General features: G+C 50.0%; 1 protein-coding gene across 5 annotated transcripts in view; it reads right to left on the bottom strand.

Annotated features, from left to right (window-relative positions):
- The window catches only part of CEP250 (centrosomal protein 250), a 45,805-nt gene extending 25,280 nt beyond the window's left edge, over positions 1-20,525 (bottom strand). For 3 of the 5 annotated variants that reach the window (XM_075438926.1, XM_075438927.1, XM_075438928.1), the window contains exons 1-21: positions 20,407-20,525; positions 19,721-19,777; positions 18,935-19,017; positions 18,196-18,361; positions 17,396-17,502; positions 15,874-16,101; positions 15,189-15,285; positions 14,601-14,699; positions 13,435-13,596; positions 12,943-13,121; positions 12,300-12,482; positions 11,220-11,364; positions 10,801-10,947; positions 10,394-10,624; positions 8,191-8,384; positions 5,786-5,913; positions 5,417-5,586; positions 2,989-3,168; positions 1,713-1,847; positions 1,240-1,383; positions 487-788 (exon numbers count right to left, since the gene is read on the bottom strand). In XM_075438926.1, the coding sequence (XP_075295041.1) occupies positions 487-788; positions 1,240-1,383; positions 1,713-1,847; positions 2,989-3,168; positions 5,417-5,586; positions 5,786-5,913; positions 8,191-8,384; positions 10,394-10,624; positions 10,801-10,947; positions 11,220-11,364; positions 12,300-12,482; positions 12,943-13,121; positions 13,435-13,596; positions 14,601-14,699; positions 15,189-15,285; positions 15,874-16,101; positions 17,396-17,502; positions 18,196-18,361; positions 18,935-19,017; positions 19,721-19,777; positions 20,407-20,508 (3,239 nt within the window). In that variant the 5' untranslated portion in view covers positions 20,509-20,525. Of the gene's footprint in view, positions 1-486; positions 789-1,239; positions 1,384-1,712; positions 1,848-2,988; positions 3,169-5,416; positions 5,587-5,785; positions 5,914-8,190; positions 8,385-10,393; positions 10,625-10,800; positions 10,948-11,219; positions 11,365-12,299; positions 12,483-12,942; positions 13,122-13,434; positions 13,597-14,600; positions 14,700-15,188; positions 15,286-15,413; positions 15,586-15,808; positions 15,842-15,873; positions 16,102-17,395; positions 17,503-18,195; positions 18,362-18,934; positions 19,018-19,720; positions 19,778-20,406 lie in introns of those variants that run through there. The other 2 variants (XM_075438930.1, XM_075438929.1) reach the window with 2 other exon arrangements.
- Between the last annotated feature and the right edge of the window lie 1,828 nt (positions 20,526-22,353).

A 22,353-nucleotide genomic window follows, 5' to 3' on the forward strand; every position in this document is an offset into this window, starting at 1 on the left:
CATGGCCGTGTCTCAGAGGGGAATCTGGCTTAGTTCAAAATCAAGGTTTTAAGCTGGCTTCTGCCAACGAAAGGTATCAAGACGGAAGACTGATACAGACCCCAAATATTTAAAGTTTGCTGGACCCAAGGTAGAGCTGACGAGTGTATCTAGCTCATTGTACCACAGCTCATCCTGTCTCCTCTGGTGTGTTTCAGGTTTGAAATCCCTGAAAGGTTCATGTAACAGTATTAACAGGCTGACCTAATGAAAGAACACCTCCTTTCATGGAAAGAATATTCCAAAAGCCATTGCCTTCAGAAAAAACTGTAATGGAAGGACTGAAAGAAAAGAAAATGAAACACAACATGAAGAGAATAAAATGTACCTGCATGGATAGTTCAGAACTCTGCACTCTGCTGAGTGCTGCCAGAGCCACTTGTATATGCAAAAATCTGAAAGAAGGAATCCATTAAACAGAATGGAGTCTCACAGGCTTTCATTTACCTTGCTTTTTCACTCTCTAGGACCTTCAATGAAGCCTGAAATTCGCTGTTGTGATGCTCCACTTCTTCCCGTCGACTCCTCTCCCCCTCCAAAGACTGCAGACACACTTGCAGCTCCTTGTTCTGATGTTCTACCTTCTCCCATTGACTCCTCTTCTCCTCCAGGATCTTCTGGAGGTGCACAACCTCCAGCACCTTCTGCCTTGACAGTTCCTGTGCTTCACTCAGATCTTGCTGAGCTTTGCGGCGAATCACTTGCTGGGACTCTTCGGAGGCTGCCAGCTGAGACATCAACTCTTCCACCTCGAGCAAAACATAACAAAGCAGTCAAAGACTACAGCCTGTCACTGTCAGCCGCATCACATACTGTGAGGAAAGGAAAAGAACAACTTTAAATTTCACCCTATTATGAGAGTACCAGATTCATAACAGATACAGCCAAATTGTTGGAAAATCTAAGTGGGTCACCATGTTTCTCTGAAAAACCACCCTAAAAAGCAAGGCTAGCAGTAACAGGCCAGCAGAAACCCATCCTGATGGTGACTAGCAAGCAGGCAAAAGGACTAGCCCACCTGCCCAGAGCAGCAGCTGCGACTCAGCTGACCAGTAAGCCTCCTTCAGACCAGCCGAGACGGAGGCCACAGTATCCTGGCAGTCAGAGGGATCACCCCACCAGCCTGGTGGGCATTGGCAAGGCGAGAAGGCCAGACACCGCCTGGTTGATGACTGGAGTAGCTATTGCCATTTCTGTCACCTGTTTTTGTAGAGCATCTCTCTGCTGAAGAAGGATATTCATTTCCTCTTTGATGGTTTTGATTTCTTCTTTGTGCCTCTTCTCCTCTGCCTTGATCTTACCCTGAGTTTCCTGCAGCTCTGTTTGAAGCCTTTCTGTGGTGTTCTGGAAACACAAATGGAGAGCAAGCTACTGGGACCTGCCATGAGGTCCAGCTTTTTCCTCTTTCTGTCTCAAAACCACATTCGTTCAGCTACTTCCTTCTGCTTCTCTACCCAGCTCTGCTTCCATTGTAACCCTTCCTTCTTGTTGCTGATCTCTGGAGCTTACCAGGCTCTGTGCTTTCATTGCCTACAGCAGTCCTTGCCTCCTCAGTCCCAGGACTTCTGTTTTACTTGCTTGTTACTGCCCTTCATGCTGCTACCTGGCGCTCTCTGCTTACGTCCAGTTGCCAATTGCCTGTTCTTTCAAACTACCCTACTAGTCAGGCTTACCTGCCCGTTTTCTTGCTGCTCTTTCACCTCCTGCCTGAGCTGCTCTAGCTGCTGGCAGGCTTCTCTTAGCTCTCCCTGAGTCTGGAGTAGCGTCTCTAATAAAGCATTCTTCTCGCTCTCCTTTTCTAGCAGGACCTGCACAGAAGTAAAGAGAAGACGAGTTTAAACTTACCACACAAAATTTGTGTGGCAAGACTCAAAGGCTGATGGGCTCACACATTCTCAAAGCACCGGGCTGCTGGTCTCCTAAGTCGTTATCTGCCCTCTTGGAGACACAGCTTCCTAAGTGAGACTGCCAGTATCAACATGGTCCATCCACTGTCCCTCTGTCCAATCTCCAACAGACTCGTACTCATCTAACAGGAAAATGTGTGGCATTTCTCCAGTGTCTCGCCTTGGTGGTGAGGGTATTCCTCATCTTCTGCTGTGTCCCATTTGTCTTTGAACAGTGACTTTTGCACCTAGTTAGCAGTAGAGAAAATGCAAGGCTCCCAGAGGGCTGAAGCTTGCAGCTCCTTCAGAAAACATATTCTAGGTGGGGTTTGCGGAAAATTACTTCCGTTTTATGGTATTCAGCAGACGCTGGTAAAGTACTGACATCACAGGGACACACTTGTCACCTCTGAGCACTGCCCCGCCATTTCAATACCTGTATACACAGTTGGGGGTACTGCTGTCCCTCAGCCGGCGGCATCAAGAGGACTTTGGGTAGGACACAAGTAGGACTCTCGGTGTATGACAGGGTTGCTTTGGCACAGGAGAGCTAGGCCCAAAGTACCTTACCAGCGAGTGACTTAAAACACAGCCCAGAAGACACCTCTGTTTTACTGCTCAGAAGTATTTCAGAGGAGTCTTTAGAAATATTCTTCTTTGTCAACAACCCTGCTGCACCCCTCCCTGTCCCCCCCAAACAAAAATCCCATCCTCGTGGGGATTCAGTCCCACAAACTCCGTTTGGTTTTAAGTGTAGTGAAGGCCATAAGCACATATCAGTAAATATCAAAAGAGGATCTTAAAAGAACAGTGAAGATACTCTGAGTCTTAAAATAAACAGAAAACAATAGCAGCACAAAAATCTAAAGTGCAAGGTGACATTTCCTCCTGGCTTCCTATGAGAGGTCTCATTCCTAGTCCCAAAGATAGCTCTGCACGCCCTTCACCCCACCAAATTCAATATAGAAAACATGCAGGGCATGCTCCACACAGCCCGATACCCAGCCATCTCCCACGGCTCTAGCCTTGCAGAAAACCAGAATTCTCCTTTCACAGTCTTTACCTCTTGCTTGGCATTTTCAACTCTGGTTCGTTCCTCTTCTTGTCGAGCTTGCATGGTAGCAACTTTCTGCTCCATATCAAACAGGTGCTTCTCGTGCTCCCCTTCTGTCTCTGCCTTCTCCTTTTCCCATTGCTCCAGCATCTCCTGCAGCTCTGAATGGTGTCCTTCCCGCTCGCTTGCCTGAGGAGGGGAGGAAAAGACTTCAAGATGAAGTCCCAGCCAAGCTCCTCAAAAAAATGTGATGCTTCAACCCTCCCACAAACCCCTACCCAAACGGTGCCCCGTAGTGGCTTTGTGCCCTCCATAAATCATCCTACCAAGAAACTTAGAAGGAGGGTCAGCACGGGGAAGAGAAGGAGGTGTTACCTTCCCCTCTCTGATGGCCGCCTATTTCCTAGCACCTCTCGCCTCAAGATTTCTCTCTATTCTCAGAGCCTCCATTTTCAAAGGTCACCTCCCTTTCCACGAATGAGGAGGTGCAGATGGACTGCAGGGTGAGACAGAGACTAGTGCCCTGATGCCCTAGTCACAGGACAGGCCAAAAACTGCAGTACCAGGAACGAGGAGCCTGTTCCATATGCTTCAAGCCCAAAGACAGTACCTCTGTCAACCGTGAAAGGACAGAGAGAGAGGAACAAAGTTCCTGTGACTGCAGCTGGCAGGAACGTGAGGAGTCTGCTTCATGGAGGACAGGAGAGGTGCCCGAGGACTGGAGAAAGGCCAATGTCACTCCAATCTTCAGAAAGGGCAAGAAGGAGGACCCAGGGAACTACAGGCCGGTCAGCCTCACCTCCATCCCGGGAAAGGTGATGGAGCAGCTTATCCTGGAGGCCATCATCAAGCAAGTGGAAGAAAAGAAGGTTATCAGGAGTAGTCAGCATGGATTCACCAAGGGGAAATCATGCCTGACCAATCTGATAGCTTTCTACGATGACATGACTGGCTGGGTAGACGAAGGGAGAGCCGTGGATGTTATCTACCTTGACTTCAGCAAGGCTTTCGACACAGTCTCCCATGATATCCTCCTAGGGAAGCTGAGGAAGTGTGGGCTGGATGAGTGGTCGGTGAAGTGGATAGAGAACTGGCTGAATGGCAGAACTCAGAGGGTTGTCATCAGCGGCGCTGAGTCTAGTTGGAGGCTGGTGACAAGTGGTGTCCCTCAGGGGTCAGTACTGGGCCCAGTCTTGTTTAACTTCTTCATCAACGACCTGGATGAAGAGTTAGAATGTACCCTCAGCAAGTTTGCTGACGACACCAAACTGGGAGGTGTGGTAGATACACCAGCAGGCTGTGCTGCCATTCAGCGTGACCTGGATAGGCTGGAGAGCTGGGCAGAGACGAACCTGATGAGGTTCAACAAGGGCAAGTGCAGGGTCCTGCACCTGGGGAGGAACAACCTCATGCACCAGTACAGGCTTGGGGTGGACCTGCTGGAGAGCAGCTCTGCGGAGAGGGACCTGGGTGTCCTGGTGGACGACAGATTAACCATGAGCCAGCAGTGTGCCCTGGCTGCCAAGAAAGCCAATGGGATCCTGGGGTGCATCAAGAAGAGTGTGGCCAGCAGGACAAGGGAGGTTCTCCTTCCCCTCTACACTGCCCTGGTGAGGCCTCATCTGGAGTACTGTGTCCAGTTCTGGGCTCCCCAGTTCAAGAAGGATGAAGAGCTACTGGAGAGAGTCCAGCGGAGGGCTACAAGGATGGTGAGGGGACTGGAGCATCTCCACTACGAGGAGAGGTTGAGGGAACTGGGCTTGTTCAGCCTGAAGAAGAGAAGGCTGCGAGGGGACCTTATAAATGCCTACAAATATCTGCAGGGTGGGTGTCAGGAGGATGGGGCCAAGCTCTTTTCAGTGGTGCCCAGTGACAGGACAAGGGGCAATGGGCACAAACTGAGGCACAGGAAGTTCCGTCTGAACATGAGGAGGAACTTCTTCCCTCTGAGGGTGACAGAGCACTGGAACAGGCTGCCCAGGGAGGTTGTGGAGTCTCCTTCTCTGGAGATATTCAAGACCCGCCTGGACAAGATCCTGTGCAGCCTACTGTAGGTGACCCTGCTTCGGCAGGGGGGTTGGACTAGATGACCCACAGAGGGCCCTTCCAACCCCTACTATTCTGTGATTCTGTGATTCTGTGATTCATGGTAGATGGGAGCCTGGTGAGATCTACCCCTTTGGGACCACCCAACCTTCTGCTGAACTCGTCTTACGCCCATCCTGAATCACTGAATCTGTGGCTGACTTTACTGCCCCAGCATAGTCCTGTGGGTCTTCACACACCTTCAGGTACGAGCTATTGGCTCTGCTGCCTGGCCTGGCAACGTGGGGCCTCTGACAGGTGATTGTTGCCATTTCATACACTCAGGCTATTATTCTTCTAAAGCCAGCCCACAAGGCTTGCTTGAAGAATTCAGAAGCACATTGTTTCCTACCAGGTCTTGCAGGAGCTTGTTTATTTCCACTTCATGATCGGTTTCGAGAAGTTTGAGGGTATCGTTATACTGCTGTTCCGTCTGCAAGAGCTGCTGCGCCATGTTTTCCCGTTCCTGCTTCATGAGAGATCTCTCTGCTTCCAGCTCACATTGAAGGCACTTCACTTCCCCTGCAAACACGACCAATGGCATTGTTCAGAGTCTCACAAACAGGAGTTCTGACTTTACTGACCTCAAGCCATTCGAATTTCAGTGTAGGAGGGATCTGCCCCCAGCTCCTTCACTCCTCAGCACTGCAGACAGAGCTATTTTCATACCACCTTGCCTAGACAGGGCGATCATCAGAAACAAAGCACATGAGGTTCTCGCCTTGTATCACCTCCTTGGCCTGTGTGACCGTGTGAAGACGGATTTCAAGCTGACTCCTGGCGATCTCCAGCTGAGATAGGTGCTGCTGAGCCTCAAACAGGCTGGATTCCAGGGTCTCCTTCACTGACCTGCAAGTTATGAATATGGAGAGAAATGAGTTTCTTGCTCCTGACACCTGCGGGGAGTTATTCCAGTACAAAGTCATTCAAGATCCCTACACCCAAGGACGGAAAATGCACTGCATGGAAACTTGTAGACAGAAAACATGTTTCTACCGTTTAAAAAACACAATGCCCCTCCGAGGGAATGCCCAGGCTTTCCTTATGACCTAGCATAACACAGAAAGCCCAGCCAAATTTGATCTCAATAGCCAAATCTTAAATTGCTGTTGACTGATCTATGACATACGGGTAGCTGTGCCCACAAAGTCTGTGCCAGCAAGCAAACATCCAGCCTCTGCTCACAGCCCTTATCTCATCAGCACTTCCAAGCTGTTCTGCAGGGGAAACAGAATACGTCCCTGGCTGACTCTTGAGTTTTTCACGCTCTTCATACTGTAGGTATAGGTAGGTAATTTTCCAGACTCCCTGTATTTAAAAGGGACTAAAGAAATACATCAGACAATAAAGTAAAATCTCATGCTTGTATGAGCATTTGTAAGAAATCAGAACTACACTTTATCTGCACAAGAACTACCAGAAAGGAGAGACAGGTATCCTTCAGTTTGAACTGTTGGAAGTTCAAGAGAAAAACTTGCTACTTTTCTTTAAGCATTGCTAAGCAAGCAGGCAGTAGCCCAAACAACGTGTTGGTCTTTAAAATGGAAGTTGTAGTACTGCAGAGGCAACTTGTCACACCCACAGACTTCAACCAACTGCTGCATATGACACATGGGATTCTGGAACCAGGAGCTGCAGTTACCTCCCTGACCTAACACCGTGTCCTGTGCGCCAGGCTCCTACAACACACAGCACTGCCTCGCTAGTACAGGGACGCCGGCAGAACAACGTCCTTCAAGGGAGAGGGACACCTGAGCGGTACAGCAATAAAACCCACGACAGCAGGATTTCATTACTTTGATGGACAATGGAGGACGTCTCTTCAAAAAGGAGAACAAGCACATATTTCTGATTACGCCAATCTCTGGCAGTCCAAAGTAAATATGCCCCATTTTAAGGACAAATAGAAGTCAGTCTCTAAAACAGCACAGAAAAGACAGAGTCCAAACCAGCAGCAACAAAAGGCTCTTGAGAACAACATCTGGCAAGAAGAGTTGCTGATTTTTCGTTATCTGTTGCCAAAGGTTCTTCATAACCAGTTTGTCTCTTTTTAAAAAAAATATTTATCCCTTCAAAAAAAAAATAGCCTAAACATTTAATAGTTTAATAACAGCCCAATGACTGACCAGACATAATTAAGCTGGATCAAATAAGAGAAGCTGGAGCTCAGAAGAAGCAGCAGCTCTCAAGAAATCCACTGAGTGAAAATGGTGTTTATCAGCCTTGCTGCAACACACTCTGGAGTGGTAAAGTGTAAAAGTCAAGAAGCGTGACAAAAAAAAAAAAAAATCTCTAAAACATCATTTGTACAGCTCTGCAGGTTCAGGAATCTTCTAAGAAACACCTAAGAGGAGGACAAATATCTCGATATTTTTAAAAAAATAAAAAAGCAGTACTTGTCACATTTGATCTTAGAAACCTGATACAGCAGCAGCACAGAATCTTGTTCCTTCCCTGTACAACTTCTCCACGACGTCTGTCTCTCAACAGCATGTGGTAAGGAGTACAGGACCCAGACATCAGCAATGGGCAAGAATCCCCCAAGACTGTTGGCAATTCAGAAGAGGTTTCCCTGCTGCTGGTGTAACCAGCTCTAGGACCTCCACCATACTTACCATACTTAACAAGAGCTAGCTTAGAGGCCCTCACGATTTTCAGCACCAGCATCTAGCTTCACCCTAAGTGGCAGCGTCCTACTCACAATGTCCGTATCTAACAGCCTTGAATGCTGAAAATCCCATGTCAAACTACTCCACAAGGAGCGATCTGTGTTCAAATGCACAGAACAAGAAACCAAAGCCAGAGAGAAAGTTCAGGTTTCAGTAAACATCTGCATGGTTTAATTCTTACTCAATTCAGAGCCAAGTTGGCTTGCTTTGGACTTCACACAGGAATGTGCAAGGGGGCATAAACATGAGCCCAAGGCTGAGGAGAGCTTGCTAGCTTTAGCTGTCAGAAAAGTAATGTTCAAATCATGGTGCACTTTAGTCTTCCATTTTCTGTGCATGGAAGGTGAAAGCATCTGAAAAGCACACAGGATGCAATAAATCCTCATGTAATGATTACCACCTTTACAATTATAGCCATCAAAAAATGTCCTGCCTAGGGTCTCCTCCCTGCCTTTACCTGGCCTCTGTCAGCTGCTCGGAAAGGCCTTGCCTGTCCCGCTCCACGGCTGCCAGTCGCACCTCCAGGGCAGCCTTCTCATGCACCAACACCTCCCTCTCCTTGGACACCTTGGCCAGTGCGTGCCCTTGGCGAGAGGCCTCCTGGCGCAACTGCTCCAGAGCACTGCTGGCTGACTCTTGCTGGCGGTGAACCTGAAAGCAGGACAAAATGCAGGTAAAGAGTCCTTTCTCTGGAGCTCTGTATGGAGCCAGCCAGTGCCGCTCCTCAGTCAGGCAGAGGACAAACAGCTCCTGGACTGTGGGCTGAAAGTTTAAGAGCATCTGCTGCATACCACACTAATACCCTGGGCTGCTGAAAGGCACTGCCACTGTTAACTTGAAAGAGATGCGTAGGGCCCTACTGGGCTGCCTTCACGACAAACATACATACCCCAGACTACGTGTTTTCAGGCAGAAATACCGAGTTTTCCAGATCTGCCACCTTGCAAACTAAAATTCTATCCGAATCTATTCCAGTGCTAGAAATTTTCATGAAGGGTTAAGGAAAAGCAACTTGGCTCACTGAAGAAAGTGAAAATACACACGGTCTCTCCTTCTAGGAAAAAGAAAAAGGATCAAAGTGTCACCCACTTTAGTGTGTAAAGCAGTTGGATGCAATGAGGTGATGCTGGGCAGGGAAGCAGCCCTTGTGGTGAGCAGTGCCGTTCAGTGGTTTATGAAAGTCTGGCTGATGTGGCCAATGAGATGGCAGACTCTGTTTGTAGTTCATGTCAACAATACAGTTGACTTGTCTTACACAAGAAGCTGTCTAATATACCTTGCTGGTATTCAAGCTTGAAGATTAACCATGATAAACTTCTTCCAGGGTACCAAAATCAGTTAGTCTGGAGTGAAGAGTCTCCTGTGATCACCTGTTTCTCATCTTCTTCCTCAAAGCTTAAAGAAGCTCTAACAATTCCTAGAATCATAGAATCCTTCATGCTGGAAAAGACCTTTAAGATCACTGAGTCCAACCACTAACCTAACACTGCCAAGTCCACCACTAAACCAGGTCCCTAAGTGCTACATCTACGGGTCTCTTAAATACCTCCAGGGATGGTGACTCCACCACTGCCCTGGGCAGCCTGTTCCAACGCTTGATAAGCCTTTCAGCGAAGAAATGTTTCCAGATATCCAGTCTACATCTCCCCTGGCACAACCTGAGGCTGTATCCTCTCGTTCTATCACTTGTTACTTGGGAAAAGAGACTGACACCCATCTCACTGCACCCTCCTGTCAGGCAGCTGTAGAGAGCGAGAAGGTCTCCCCTCAGCCTCCTCTGCTCCAGACTGAGCAGCCCCAGCTCCCTCAGCCACTCCTCATGGGACTTGTTCTCCAGCCCCTCCCCAGCCTCGCTGCCCTTCTCTGGACACGCTCCAGCCCCTCAATGTCCTTCTTGGAGTGAGGGGCCCAGAACTGAGCACAGCACTCGAGGTGCGGCCTCACCAGTGCCAGCACAGGGGCCCGATCCCTGCCCTGCTCCTGCTGGCCACACCATTCCTGATCCAAGCCAGGATGCCATTGGCCTTCTTGGCCGCCTGGGCACACTGCTGGCTCCTGGTCAGCCGGCTGTCGACCAGCACCCCCAGGTCCTTTTCCCCCAGGCAGCTCTCCAGCCACAAAGTTGCTAGTGTATCTTAAAACACAATTTCAACAATTTCAAGATGTCATTCCCATTCTCAGCAACACAAGACAGCAGCCTTGCAGCTTCGGTCCCGCTCTCTAGGCTCACACAAATGGAGTTTTGAAAGTTGCAGACTTCACAACAAAAAGCCTCAACAGAAACATGTAGCCCTGTTGTTTGCCTCTGAAAAAGGATTCAGAGCTACGCAGTATTTTTCTTTTGCCCCATGTGAGAGCAGTAGCCCCACTCAGATTCACAGACAACACAATTATCTCTTTGCAGCTTATCAAACGCCAAAAAAAGGGGCCAACACAGACAGGTGGATTAAAGAATCTGTAGAAGCAGAGGATAACTCAGAGAACTGCACAACAGCTCTACAAGCCATGAACATGTTTCCAAAAAAAAGTAAACAAAGCCTTCTGACCTCCAGCACTACCAAGCGTCTCCCTGGCAAAACCACTGCAGAATCCAACAGATATGGCTTCGCTGAGCCAAGCAGCCATACATCCACCCAGAAGTACCAGGTTTTTGGTCTTACCTGACTGAGTTTCTCTTGGGTTTCTGCCTTTTCCTCTGCCAGTATCGTCAGCTCCACGCGCAGCCCCTCCTGTTGCTCCTCTGCTTTCTTCAGCAGCCGCTCCAGGTGGGCTTTCTCTGCGCAGAGCTCTGCATTGGTTCTGTTACACAAGTTCAGCTTCTCCTGGTCAGACACCCTTGCTCTCTCCATCTCGGTCACTTTACCTAAAAGAACTTCATTCTCTTGCTCCAGCTACAATCACAGAAACACAGAGGAAATAAAATACAGTAAGATCTACTCTGTAGGTTTGGCTTGGACAGCAAAAGGAACGTTTCCACAGTCAGTCATTCTGTCTGCAGGCAAGAAGTGTGAGCAGAAGCAGCAGCTAGAGATGAGCACCTGGCAAGATCTTGGGCAACTCTCCTCACCTGCAGCAGGAGTTTGTTCAGTTGCACCTTATCCAATGCAAGAGCTTTGTTGATGCTGCTCATGTTTGCTGTTGCAAGCCGTAGATCAGCTATTTCAGCACTCAGCTTACTCTGAGCCCCTGTCACCTCTGCTACGGACTGCTCTGCCTGAAGAGACAAAAGAACAACGTGACAACAAAGGCAGGAAAATCCCTGACTCAAGCAGCAACTCCACATCTCCTGTGTGTCTCTGATATACGCCCACTTCAGCCCTCCCAATAAGCACGTGGGGACTAACTAGAACCTGTGCAGTCTGATCACCCTTTCCCAAGAAGGAGAACATTTTCCCTGTCTTCTCTTGCCAGAAACAGCATCTGTGGTGGTCTTGCTCTCACAACTCCCTCTCCCACAAGTGCTACCTAGGAAGAAGGTGACCACACCTTCTCCAGTGCCACGGTAAGCTCATGTTTCTCCTGCTTCAGCAGATCCCTCTGAAGGTGTGATTCCTCCAGTGTCTCTCTCGTGACTACCAACTCACTCTGTAATAACGAATGTTTTCCTTCAAGTGCAGCTAGGTCCTTCAGTCTAGGGGAAAGGGAAAGACAAAACAAATTTTTTATTTAAAAATATTCTCATTGCCAAACCCAAGAGTACATACAATATCCCAGATATAGCAGTTTGAATGATTTCCAGTAGCTTTCTATGTACACCTAAAGAATGCTGGAACGTCCTGACTGGGGCTGCATCACTCTGTGGCTGACATAGGTGAAACATTCATCTCTAAGAAAGTGAAACAAGCTTCTAGAAATCACAGAACATTTCCACGAAGTTCAGCTCCTCTCCATTTAACAGCTTCCTGCCTGTTAGCTCTCTCTCTCCTTTTTGATACATTGGATACCCACAGAAGAACTTTGGAAAGTCTTGTTAGACACACTTTTAAGTCCAGATTCAAGTGCCCACAATTACTCTTGCCTTCCACAGTGAAACGATGAAAGAGCCTGCAATCTGTTTGGGGAGGAGGCGTGTATGGATTTCCAATCCAATAATCATAGGATGATTCATGCTGGCAGGGAACCCAGGAGGCCTCTAGTCCAGTCTGCAACTCAAAGTAGCTGGGCTCAGCTATGGGGTCAGCCCAGGTCGCTCAGGGCTCTGTCCAGTTGGGTCTCCCAAATTTCCAGGGGTGGAATCTGCACAACCTCTCTGAGGAACCTGTTCGGCTGCACAATTGCTTTCATGGTTCAGTTTTTTGTTCTCCTTAAATCTAGCCTGAACCTCTCGTTTCAGCTTATGCTGTTCATGAACTACTCTCGTCAGGTTTGGAAAGATCTTTTTAAAGGGTCATAAAGAAAGTACAAGGAGACAGCTATGCTGTATGTCAGCAGCTACCCACACCTGCCACATGCTCCCTTCACCCTTCTGTGCTACAACTGATGAGCATGCAAAATTCATTCTTTTACAGCGGGCCTCCTAAAGTCCATCAATGCCCACCCTTGCCCAGAGAAAGCTTTAATGCTCACAGGAGCTCCTGGTCACGACGTGCTCTCTCCATTGTCTGCTGCTGCTCCACCTTCTCCCCCTGGGCTGAATCTTCCTTCAGCTGCAGTTTAGCGTTACTTTGACGCAGACGCGAGGCTTTTTGCTCCGTTACTTCAAGCTGTTGCTGTAGCTCTTCCCTGGTTTTCTCAAGGTTTGCACAGTCGCTGCAGAGACAAGGCTAAGTCAAGACAAGACCTCTAGCATGAGGTCTGAAGAGTCAAAGATCCCATTTTCATCATTCCAGGATGCAGTTGTGGGGAGAACAGTAAGGAAGAACTTGCTCTTCCCCTCACAAGCTAACTGAAGAGGGAACAAGAAAGGAATACAGGCTTTTGCCTTCATTCAGTGAGCAGCAGTGGCTAGGAAAGGGCACTCAAAGAACAGAATTCAGAGAAGCAGTGTGTCAGGAGGGAGGTGTTGTGTACTGCAACATTGCTCTGAATCTCCAAGACAGCCTGAGGATTCACAGTAGAGCATGAAAGCAGCAACAGCAGGATGCTAAAGTGCCAAACAGAGGCATACACATGGTCGGGTAGGCGAGTTCTTTGCCTCTGAACACCTCTGAACTCCCAGAACCAGCTGCAGATTGCCTCAAGAATGCACAGGAGAAGAGGAAACACTCACCTTCTGAGTGCTTCTACCAGAGATTGGAGGTGCTGCTGGTGGCTGCTGGATGTCTTGCATTCCTCCTCCAGTTGCTCCAGCCTTTGCTGCAGCTTCCTGCACTTCTCTTCTTGCTCCCTGTGCTGGTGCATCAGGAAATCGATTGTGTCCTGCCTGGCAGAGAGCTCTTCTTTTAGGGCCTGCAAGGAACGGGCAGGGAAAGAGCACAAACAAGCAATAAGGAGCAGCGAAGATGGGTCCAGATAGCTGCGAGAAGCAGCAAGCAGAGAGATAGCTCACCTGAAGGCAAAAGCTGTGAGGAGAGGGTGGAGATCAAGGAGAGAAAAGCAGTAGGACAGAGCTGGTGAGACAGGCAAGGCAATACGATACCAAGAGTGGGAAGGCTAGAAAGAAAGTGGCTCACCTGGCTAAGGAAATGGAAAGGACTCAAGCTAAGCGAGGCATTAGCAGCCAAGCCTGCGGCCAGTGGTGAAGACAAGCAGAAATTCGCACCTGGGCTGCTCCTCGCCTCCTTGCCAGTGCTTCCTGAACCAATGCCAAGGCACGCTCTGCATCAACGGAGCTCAGACAAGAGAGGATGTTGCTACACTCTGCAGGCTGGGAACTGTCGGTGCAGATAACGCTGACCGTGCTGTCACTGTCATCTAACACCACCTGAAAACACACATCAAGCTGTTACTCTTTGCTCATTCCACTTGGTTTTCTTTATCTATTTCTCCTTTTTCCCCCACTCCACCCCAGAGTCATTAAAAACTCAATTGTCTAATTTCTTCAGTCAGCAAAGACTGTTTGTCCCTGTGGCCACAGGCACTCCAAGGATTTCTGAATACAGCTAATATAAACAACAAGAAAGAAGTGTGAAGTGGCTGGAGGCTGCTTGAACGCTCAGTGTCTTTAAGTTCTCAGGAATAATTTTGGTCTCCTTCAGCTTCTTAGAGCCACATACACGAGCACCAGATCAACACTGGAAACGGCAATGGAAGGAAACACTAACACTGCCCAGGAAAGAAGGAAGCTGATGAATACTAGAAAACAGCAATGAAACAGCAAATATTTATAATTACTCTGAGCAGCAGCACAAGAAGACAAAAATAACTACATAATGGGAAAGAAATGACTTTGTGAGAGGCTGCGTAAAAGATCTAATGATTAAACCCCGTTCCGCAGAGCGATGTTTAGGAGTAATTTAAAGTTACCCCTAAACAGCTCAGTTGCAATTCTGGAGAGATAATTAAGGTCAGTGAACGTAGAGGGAAGGAGCAGAGTAAGGAAGTGCACCGACTGAGTCAGTGACCTTTTATAAAAATCTAAAGAACAGCAAAATCATTGTTCAAGGAGTGTGGGGGAAGCCTCCAAGCAACACCGGAGTACCAGTGTCAGGTAGCCAACTCAGAAAGCACAGTCCAAGAGAGACCTCAGTGGGACGGTGAAGACAAAGGTACAGAAACTTCTAGTCACTCGGTGGAAGTGTCACGGGACAGCCAACTTGGAAGTGATAACGGATTTATGTTAGAAAAGTGGTCTAAAAAATAAACAGCCAGTACCAGTTAACATAGACCATATACAACATATATATCTATTCCCTGGGCTAGTCTGTTGCCTTCCTCAAGTACTTTTAAAACAAATTTACAGGGATGTGGTCCCAGCTGTGTACTTACCTCAGTTATATCTTGTATCAGCTTTTGGAGCAAAAGATTCTCTTCCTTGGCACTTTTAGTCAATGAAGCTTCATATTCTTTCTCTAACCGACTTGCTTCCTGAGAGCAGAACAAGGAAAGGGTAGGCAGGGAAGAGCTGCTCCCCTCTGTAGCTTTCCCATCCTCTTTAGCACAGTCACGCCAATAAGCCTCAGCCCTAGTGATTACAGTATATTCCTTCCCATATCTATTAAATTTCTTCTTTGCCAGAACTAAGCAGAGAAAGACCAACAGCTAGTTTTTATAGACTGCTATGAAGCTGCCAATTCCAAGGAACTTTGATCCCTAGAGACTCAAAGTCACAGGCAGAATAGCAGTGGCACAACCTCCCTGAGGAAGATGCCTGAATTGCGAGCAGCTCGCCTTCCACTGCCTGCACCTGGACTGACTCCACATGTGCCAAACACACCAGGAATATCTTGGCCATGTGCCTGACGCTCCCACACGGTTAGCATCTTTACCACTGCTTCTCTTGAGGAACTCACATCTCTTTGTGCTAAGGCTGGAGAGCAAACACTGGCCTGACTCCCAGATAAAGGTAAAACATACTAGAATCTCCACAGCGTCGCTAAGTGTTTTCATGGTCTTCTCCTTCTCCTCGTTCTGCTTCTGAGACTGTACAAGCAAGGCTGAGAGCTCCACCACCCTGGGAAGAGAAGTTCCACGTGCCACTCCAAAAGCATTGCACACCATCGCCTGTTAAAGCGACAAGCAGCTCCCAGCAGCGTACCAGACAAAGTTCAACCCGGAAAATACGGCAAAGGCAGCCTTCACCTCTACAGGTTAATATGCTTCATGTTGCAGAACAGCACTTCTTGCCCCAAAGGCCTTCTGCACTCAGACTTGCAAGGCACTGGCAGTACAGAGGTGCCACACTGCTTATGATGGCCCTGGGCAAATTCCTCCCAGGTCCTTTAGCACAGCCCTGGGTAGCAAAAGAGCTGTATGAGAGACAGAGCTCTCTTTATGCTGGTCTCACTTTCTCAGCAAGGCTCAGTTAACAGCAGAAACATTGTAATATGCAATCTCTCTTCCAGTCTTGTCTTACTCAGAAGAGATTCTGTCAATCAGATGCTTTTTCTACCCATTCTGATGAAGGCAACAGTTTCACCAGGGACAGAAACAAGGTTGTGCAGCACGGGTTTGTTTTAGACATGAACACAGCTCACCTCCGAGTCCAAGACGCAGCCGCAAGAGGTAAAGTTGTTAATAGCAAAGTTTAAAACACCTTCACCTGTCTTGAAGCTCCTTCTTCTCCTGGTCCTCCTTGACTTCTAAGCACACCACTTCCTGAGTCTTCTGGCTTCTGTCCTGTTCCGCTTGTGGCTGTGCCTCGTCCTTCAGGACAGGTCTGCCCGCAGTGATGGACGCCCAGAGCTGCACAGCAGAGCTCAGGCGGGAGCAGCTTACAAGTATGGATCCAGAAACTCTCATCTGCTCTGCCTTCAGCTCTGACAAATCTCTGAAGAAGAATAAAGAAAGAGCCAATGTTCACACCACCATCCCTATCAGCTGACTCACGTCTGAGGCACGTAATTGTGCAACAGTAAAAGCTGGCAGGAAAGACGACATCTTCGTTGGGGACGAGTCTTTCGTCTGACACTTTGGGGTCAGGACACATCTTGACATCTGAGCAGTCAGTCTACCGGATAGCTGAGGAATGAGTCTGTTTTCTTCTCAGAGATAAGACGAAATGCATGGCACAGCCAGAAGGCTTCAAGCACCTCTAATTACTCTTATTAATTGTTGCTCCTGCTCTATCTTATTAACATACTCTAATTACCATTAATAGATGTAAGAAATTTTACCAGAGTCCCCAGCTTTTACACCCAGGTGGTGAGCCTTAAGTGACCTATTATTATCAGCACTTGCACTACTAAGAGGCCCGTGACAATATCTACACAATAAACATTTCAGGAAGGTGGTGTAAGAGTAAGCCAAGAACTTTGTAACAAAAAAGCACAAATAACACAAGAATTAAATAGTAGGTCAGGCATGCTTTCACATTAAGGAAAGCTTGTAATCAAATAAGATAAATGGCTGACAGTAACCCAGAGTTTGAAACTACATGCTGACACCAGAAGAATGTACTGTTAAGGCCACACTGTTTTCGTTTGTGTAGAAGGCAACAGTGAGGAAGCAACCTCAGAGAGCCCAAGAATTAGAAAACAATCATAAAAAGAGATATCAAACTAAGCAAAATAAATTGGATAAACGCAGTAACAGGGTAGAGAAGCTATTCTTTCTCTCAACCATGTTGGTACAGGAATAAGTGCATACAAACCGACCAGAACAAATGTAAGCTGGAAATGAGAGGGGAAAAAAACATATATATTCATGAATGACCTTTCCATCAGGAGCAGTGAGAAAAGAAACTCAGTGAGATTTAAGGCACATTTTCATCACTGTGAAAGGCACTGCTCTACATGCCGCATGCACAGCCTCAGCGAGTCTCTTCGCTGTGTCCATACTTGCCTGTGTCTGTGTTAATCTGCCCAGAGATCACCATAGCCAGGTTCACCTGTTTAGGCCCTTTGCATTGCTTACAGCCTGAGCTCCTCAGTTTTATCGGAAAAACAGCACCAAACAAAATGATTCTGAAAATAGCCTAAAGCACGCTTAATGGCGTTGCTTCGGACTGTCAAAGGAGAAATCGTTTCTTTAGCTGCAAGTACCGTAACATCGAGGTACAAAGAGCAGGTGTGAAGGGAAGCCGCGTGTTTTCCGCAAGAGATCCAGCCTTCACTGCTACTCACCGGTCAGTGGCAGTCTTCATTTCCAGGAAATGACGGCGGAAGGTTACCACCTGACGCCAGAGGCTGAGCAGACGGTTATGTTCACCCCTGATGTAGCTGTCATAAAGCTAAACATGAAAACAAAAAAAGAAATGCCAATTCAGCCTTCGCTGTCACTGTGCAAGTCACAACCCCCGTCACCAGGTCTCCTGTAATAACAACTGCAGCAGGGGCACCAAGGACTGGACAGGCCCCACAGAAGCCTCCTCACTAAAGCTGCTGCCTGACTTCCAAGAAGGGAATACCCACACTTCTCCTGCAGGAGTGGCTGTCAGCAAAGCAAACCGATCCCGATCCATTATCTCGCCTTGCAGAGGTGTCCAACAGTCTCAGTAGACCAACACAAAAACAAGCCCCTCCAAGACCAGCATCAGATTTGCTTACAACAGGCCACTGGTAAGGGAGGTCCATCTTGTTCTTCTGTTGCCTGCTCTTAATCTGAAAACACACAGACCTCTCCAGTCTCCACCGCTCTAGACAGAGATTTAAGAACAATTCAAAATACAAGCGTTCCTGTGTGACTGCCCTACAGTGCCCAGCAGCAGCCAGCATTCGCCTTTCAGACCGAGCAGTATGGTCACAGCAGGTGACCACAGTTTGCTGGCACCCCTCCATCTCACACCCCTATCTTCTGCTCGTTAACACCAACACAGCCTCAACAGAGCCACAACTTTCACACAGCAAGTTCTCCACGCCAGAAATAAAAAGCAGCCTCACTCCACTCTGGCATCACGTCTGACACTCCCGTAGCCTGTCCTCACCTCATGCTCGTTGCGCCATTCACGTGCCTTCAATTCCAGCTCCTCCCGGGCCCGCATCCAGTCCGCCGTCAGTTTTCCAACATCTTCTTTCAGGGCTGAATTAACCTCATTCGCTTTATTGAGGTGCTCCCGCAGGAGAGCGTTCACTTCTGCCAGATTCTCGCACCTTGGAAAGGGAGAAACAGCAAGGAGGTCACTGAACAACTGCTATCCACAAGCAGCACCCCCCTGATTTTCCAGCTCCCTCAGCACTTTGTTCTCAAACTGTGAGGCAGTAAAAGTGCTTTCTAGGATGAACTAAGATCTCTCTGCCATGGCAAACTCCTCTGCTTCTCCTTGCTTTAAGCCTTCAGTTTTCATCTACAACTTTGGTTTCCCTTTCCTCTTCAACTTTGGTGATGCCCACAGCTCACGTCTTGCCTCCACTTCGTGCTGTCTGATCACTGGATGCATCACCTTTCTCTAGCACTGTCCCGAGTCACTCACCTACTGAACCACAGAATAATTCAGGCTGGAAAGGGACCTTTGGAGGTCACCTGCAATAACCCCCGCTCAAAACTGAGCCATTCAGCACACAAGGCTGTTACTGCACCACAGAAAACAGACTGGGGACCTTTCTCCTTTGCAAGCGGCTTGCCCAACCCCTTCCCTTGGGAAGACTGGCTAGCACTGACAGGTTTTCCCTCCCTTCCACGAGCATCCAGTATACCAGGTATGAGGGAACGCTTCTTGCTTGTACCTTTGCTGCTCCTCTTCCACCTGAAGTAGTGCCTTCTCCAGGCTGTGGTCTTCTGCAGCCTCCCACCCGCCTGGAAGGGATCCCTAAAGAAGAAAGGAAATGTTTAGTTAAATTCTTGTGTCCCCTTCACTACTGTTAGCATCCATCGCTTTCCCCTCCATTTGCTGGGGATCTCAGGAGCTCGTGGCTTCTTACAGGACTAAGAGCTTTGTGACTACGGAGAGGAGGGGAAGGGTGTTACTCAGTGTGAGTAGCTCTCCTCAGTCTCCCACTGTTGCACTCTCACAGCTAGGTATCCTCACGACCGCGAGTGCCCGCTTTGACTTGAAGCCTGGGAATGCTCTCCTACCTTTTGTTTCCTAGGTTTGCTTTAGCCATGAAGCAGAAAGCAAAGCACAGAGCCAGCTCTGTATGTTGAACGCCAGCGTTCCTGCCTGCCAAAATGCTGTGTTTCAACCCATTCTTTTCCAGAGACAGCCATATAACGTACCAGGCTGCACAGCCCTCTCCTGAGACCTAGGACAAAATGCTACTCCAGCAGTAAAGCACTCTTTCCTAAAACTAAAATCCTTCTTCAGAGGGTTTTCTGCACTGGCATTTCTGGGACTACCGGCTGCTCTAAGAACGGCAACCGGAGAAAACACCGATAGGCAAACTCACCGTGCTTCTTCAAACCCTGAGGTAGCAAAACCTTGTGCTCCTCTGTCATTGCTTTGGGGAGCTTTTTTATGTCTGGACTAACAAATACTACGTCCCCCACGTTCAGCGGGCAGCCTGCACACTCACCCCTGCCGCCGCCAGCTGCTGCTCCAGCTCCCGACACCGCGCCTGGTACTGCAGCACCTAGACGGACGGACACACAGCGTGACGACGAGCGAATGCACCTGCTCTTCGCCGAGTCTGCGCAGCCCAAGCACGTGGCACGGTGCTGCCGACGGAGCCCAGAGGAATCGTTACGCTATAGGGAAGCTGCGCTTTATCTAGCGTTAAAGACAGCGCGGCAGGGTTTCATTCCCCCATAGTGCTGTCTCCGCATCCTAGCGCAGCGATGGCGAGCGGAGCGACGAGCCGGGCTCAGCCACGCCTGGCCTGTGGCCACCACGCACCCCAGGCCGGTGCTTCCAGCGGGCCAAAAGCCCCGGGGGTCCGCCAAGGTCGGGAACCGAGGTTTGAAGGCTGCTCTTCCCCATTCCGCGGGGGCCGTCAGCTCCCACCGCAGCCCTGCCCGCCGCTGCGGAACGCGGGCTCCCCGCCGGGCCCCGGGCACGGCCGGCCCCCTCGCCGCTGCCCGCGCTTCCGGCCAGCCGGGCCCCGGTCCGGCGGCCGCGGCGGGGCCAGGTGCCCAGCACGCCGGGCCGGGCGGCTGCCGGGGCCTCCCCCGAGCTCGGCGCCGTCCCGCCGAGCCCGCGCGTTCGCCCGCCGCCGCCGAGGCCCCCCTCAGCGCGGCCCGGCCCCGGGCAGCCGCTCCTCACCTTGGCCTGCAGCTGCCGCACCAGCCCCGCTTGCCGGTGCCGCGCCTCCTGCGCGCTCTGCAGCCGGCGCTGCAGGGAGGCCTGGCCCCACGCCGCCGCCATGGCCTGCCCTGCAGCCGGGCCCGCCGCCCCGCCCCGCCGCGGCCCCCGCCCGCCGCCTGCCGGGCCCCGCGGCGGGGGCTGCCCCGCGGCCTGTCCCGGCGGGCTGCGGCCTGGCGCCGCGGCGGCGGGAGGCGGCGCGGGAGCGGGGGTCCGGGCCGCTGCAGGCGCAGGGCGCGCCGGGAGGGGCGGTCGGCCATGGCGGCGGGGCCTTGTGCTGGGCGTGAGGGGGAAGCGCCGCACGGTGGGGTCGCCGCATGCCCTGCCCCCGGTCCCGGGAGCAGGACAGCGGCACCCCAGCTGCGGGAGGCCTCGCTGAGCCGAGAGCTCCCGGAGCTTTTCCAGGAGCAGCCAGGCCAGTGAGGAGCCGCGAAGGCAGCCACGGCGGCCACCGCCTGCCCCGTGCGCCGGGCCGGAGCCTGGCGCCTGGCAAGTGGCCATCACCAGACCCTTCCTGCTCGGTGTGACTTGCCACGCTTCTAGTTGGTGTCTTATTTTTCTCTCTTGACTATTGATGTCGTGAAAAGCCAGAGCTGAAGACTCAATAGTCAGAGGGCTATTAAACTGGTATTCTTTATTACGGCACCAGGCACACCGGGGATCTCTCCTCCAAAGGTGCACGCCAAACACCCTGTCATTTCAGGTTAAACACAATCACAATATACATATTCATTATATTTCTGCGAAATGCTTAGCATATTCATGACTTTCCCAAGAACTAATTAGTGTATGTTAATATCGTTCACGCATGTCTGTTAGCGTCCTTGGGCAGTCTGTGGGGGTCTCAAGATGAAGGCTCATACTCCTCATCACAGTGTCCGCTGGTTGATCTTTGTTTCGGCGCAGACTCCGTTCTAAGATCAGTTTGCCGTGTCCTTCCAGGTTGTTTTGCTCCGGTCTTGTTGCCCTCTTGGTGCCTCTTTCTCTCTGTAGCTTGGTGCATCTGCCCTCCCAAGGCTGAGCTGTCTGGGGTACAATTATTGGGGAGCCTCTTTGTCTTAGGCTTTCCTGTCTTCTCAAAACAGCAAGGATCTACTTTAGTTTAATTACAATCACTCTGGTAAGTGGAAATTTTACATTTACAGGTGTCACTATTAAGGCTGTCTAGATAATGGTCTCCAATGCCGTGGAAGCCTAAATGTAACTGAGCCGGACTCCGCTCCGTGTATTCAAACATAGCTGAAGCATCATGAGAGATCCGGGCAAACCCAGAAATACTCCGAACGGGGGTAGCGTCTTGTGAGGCAGTGACTGCAAAAAAGGGTTTAGGGAACGAGCTCTCAAAACCTGCTTTACACGAAGCACCTGAAGGAGCTCTAGACGATTGATCAGAATATTGAGAGGTTAATCTAAAGCAATAAATTCCTGCCAAATGAGAAAAAGATAGGAAAGAAACCAAGTGTCTGACACTGCAGCTGGACAAGCTCAGTCTACGAGCACGATGCCGCTCCGCGCACAGCACTGTTGCGGGGTGAGTGGATCATTTCGCACTGCCTCGACTTCTCACACCTCCCTGAGCCGAAGCACTGCTGTGTCAGAGCTCAGCGCCTCGCCCTGTGTCCAAGCACCATGTCGGGCTCCGTCTCCGCAGGGACTCGCAGTCACGGCAAGCAGCTGGCTGGCTCCAGCCATGCGCTCTCGCCACCCTCCCCGGGTGCTGTGCCTGCAGCACGGGATGGGGACGTGGCTGGGGCAGCTCTGAGCACTCTCCTGTGGCCTTGGATCTGCGGTGGAAGAAAGAGTGTGCCAGCCTTGCTAGGAAAATGCTGCGGCCTCGGCTGGGCTGTCGTCGCAGGGCTTGGCTCCCAGTGGCCCAGCTTCTTCTAGCCTGTAGGGCTTCAGCTGAGC

The sequence above is a fragment of the Opisthocomus hoazin genome, chromosome 18, assembly GCF_030867145.1.
Source record: "Opisthocomus hoazin isolate bOpiHoa1 chromosome 18, bOpiHoa1.hap1, whole genome shotgun sequence".
NCBI classification, from domain to species: domain Eukaryota; kingdom Metazoa; phylum Chordata; class Aves; order Opisthocomiformes; family Opisthocomidae; genus Opisthocomus; species Opisthocomus hoazin.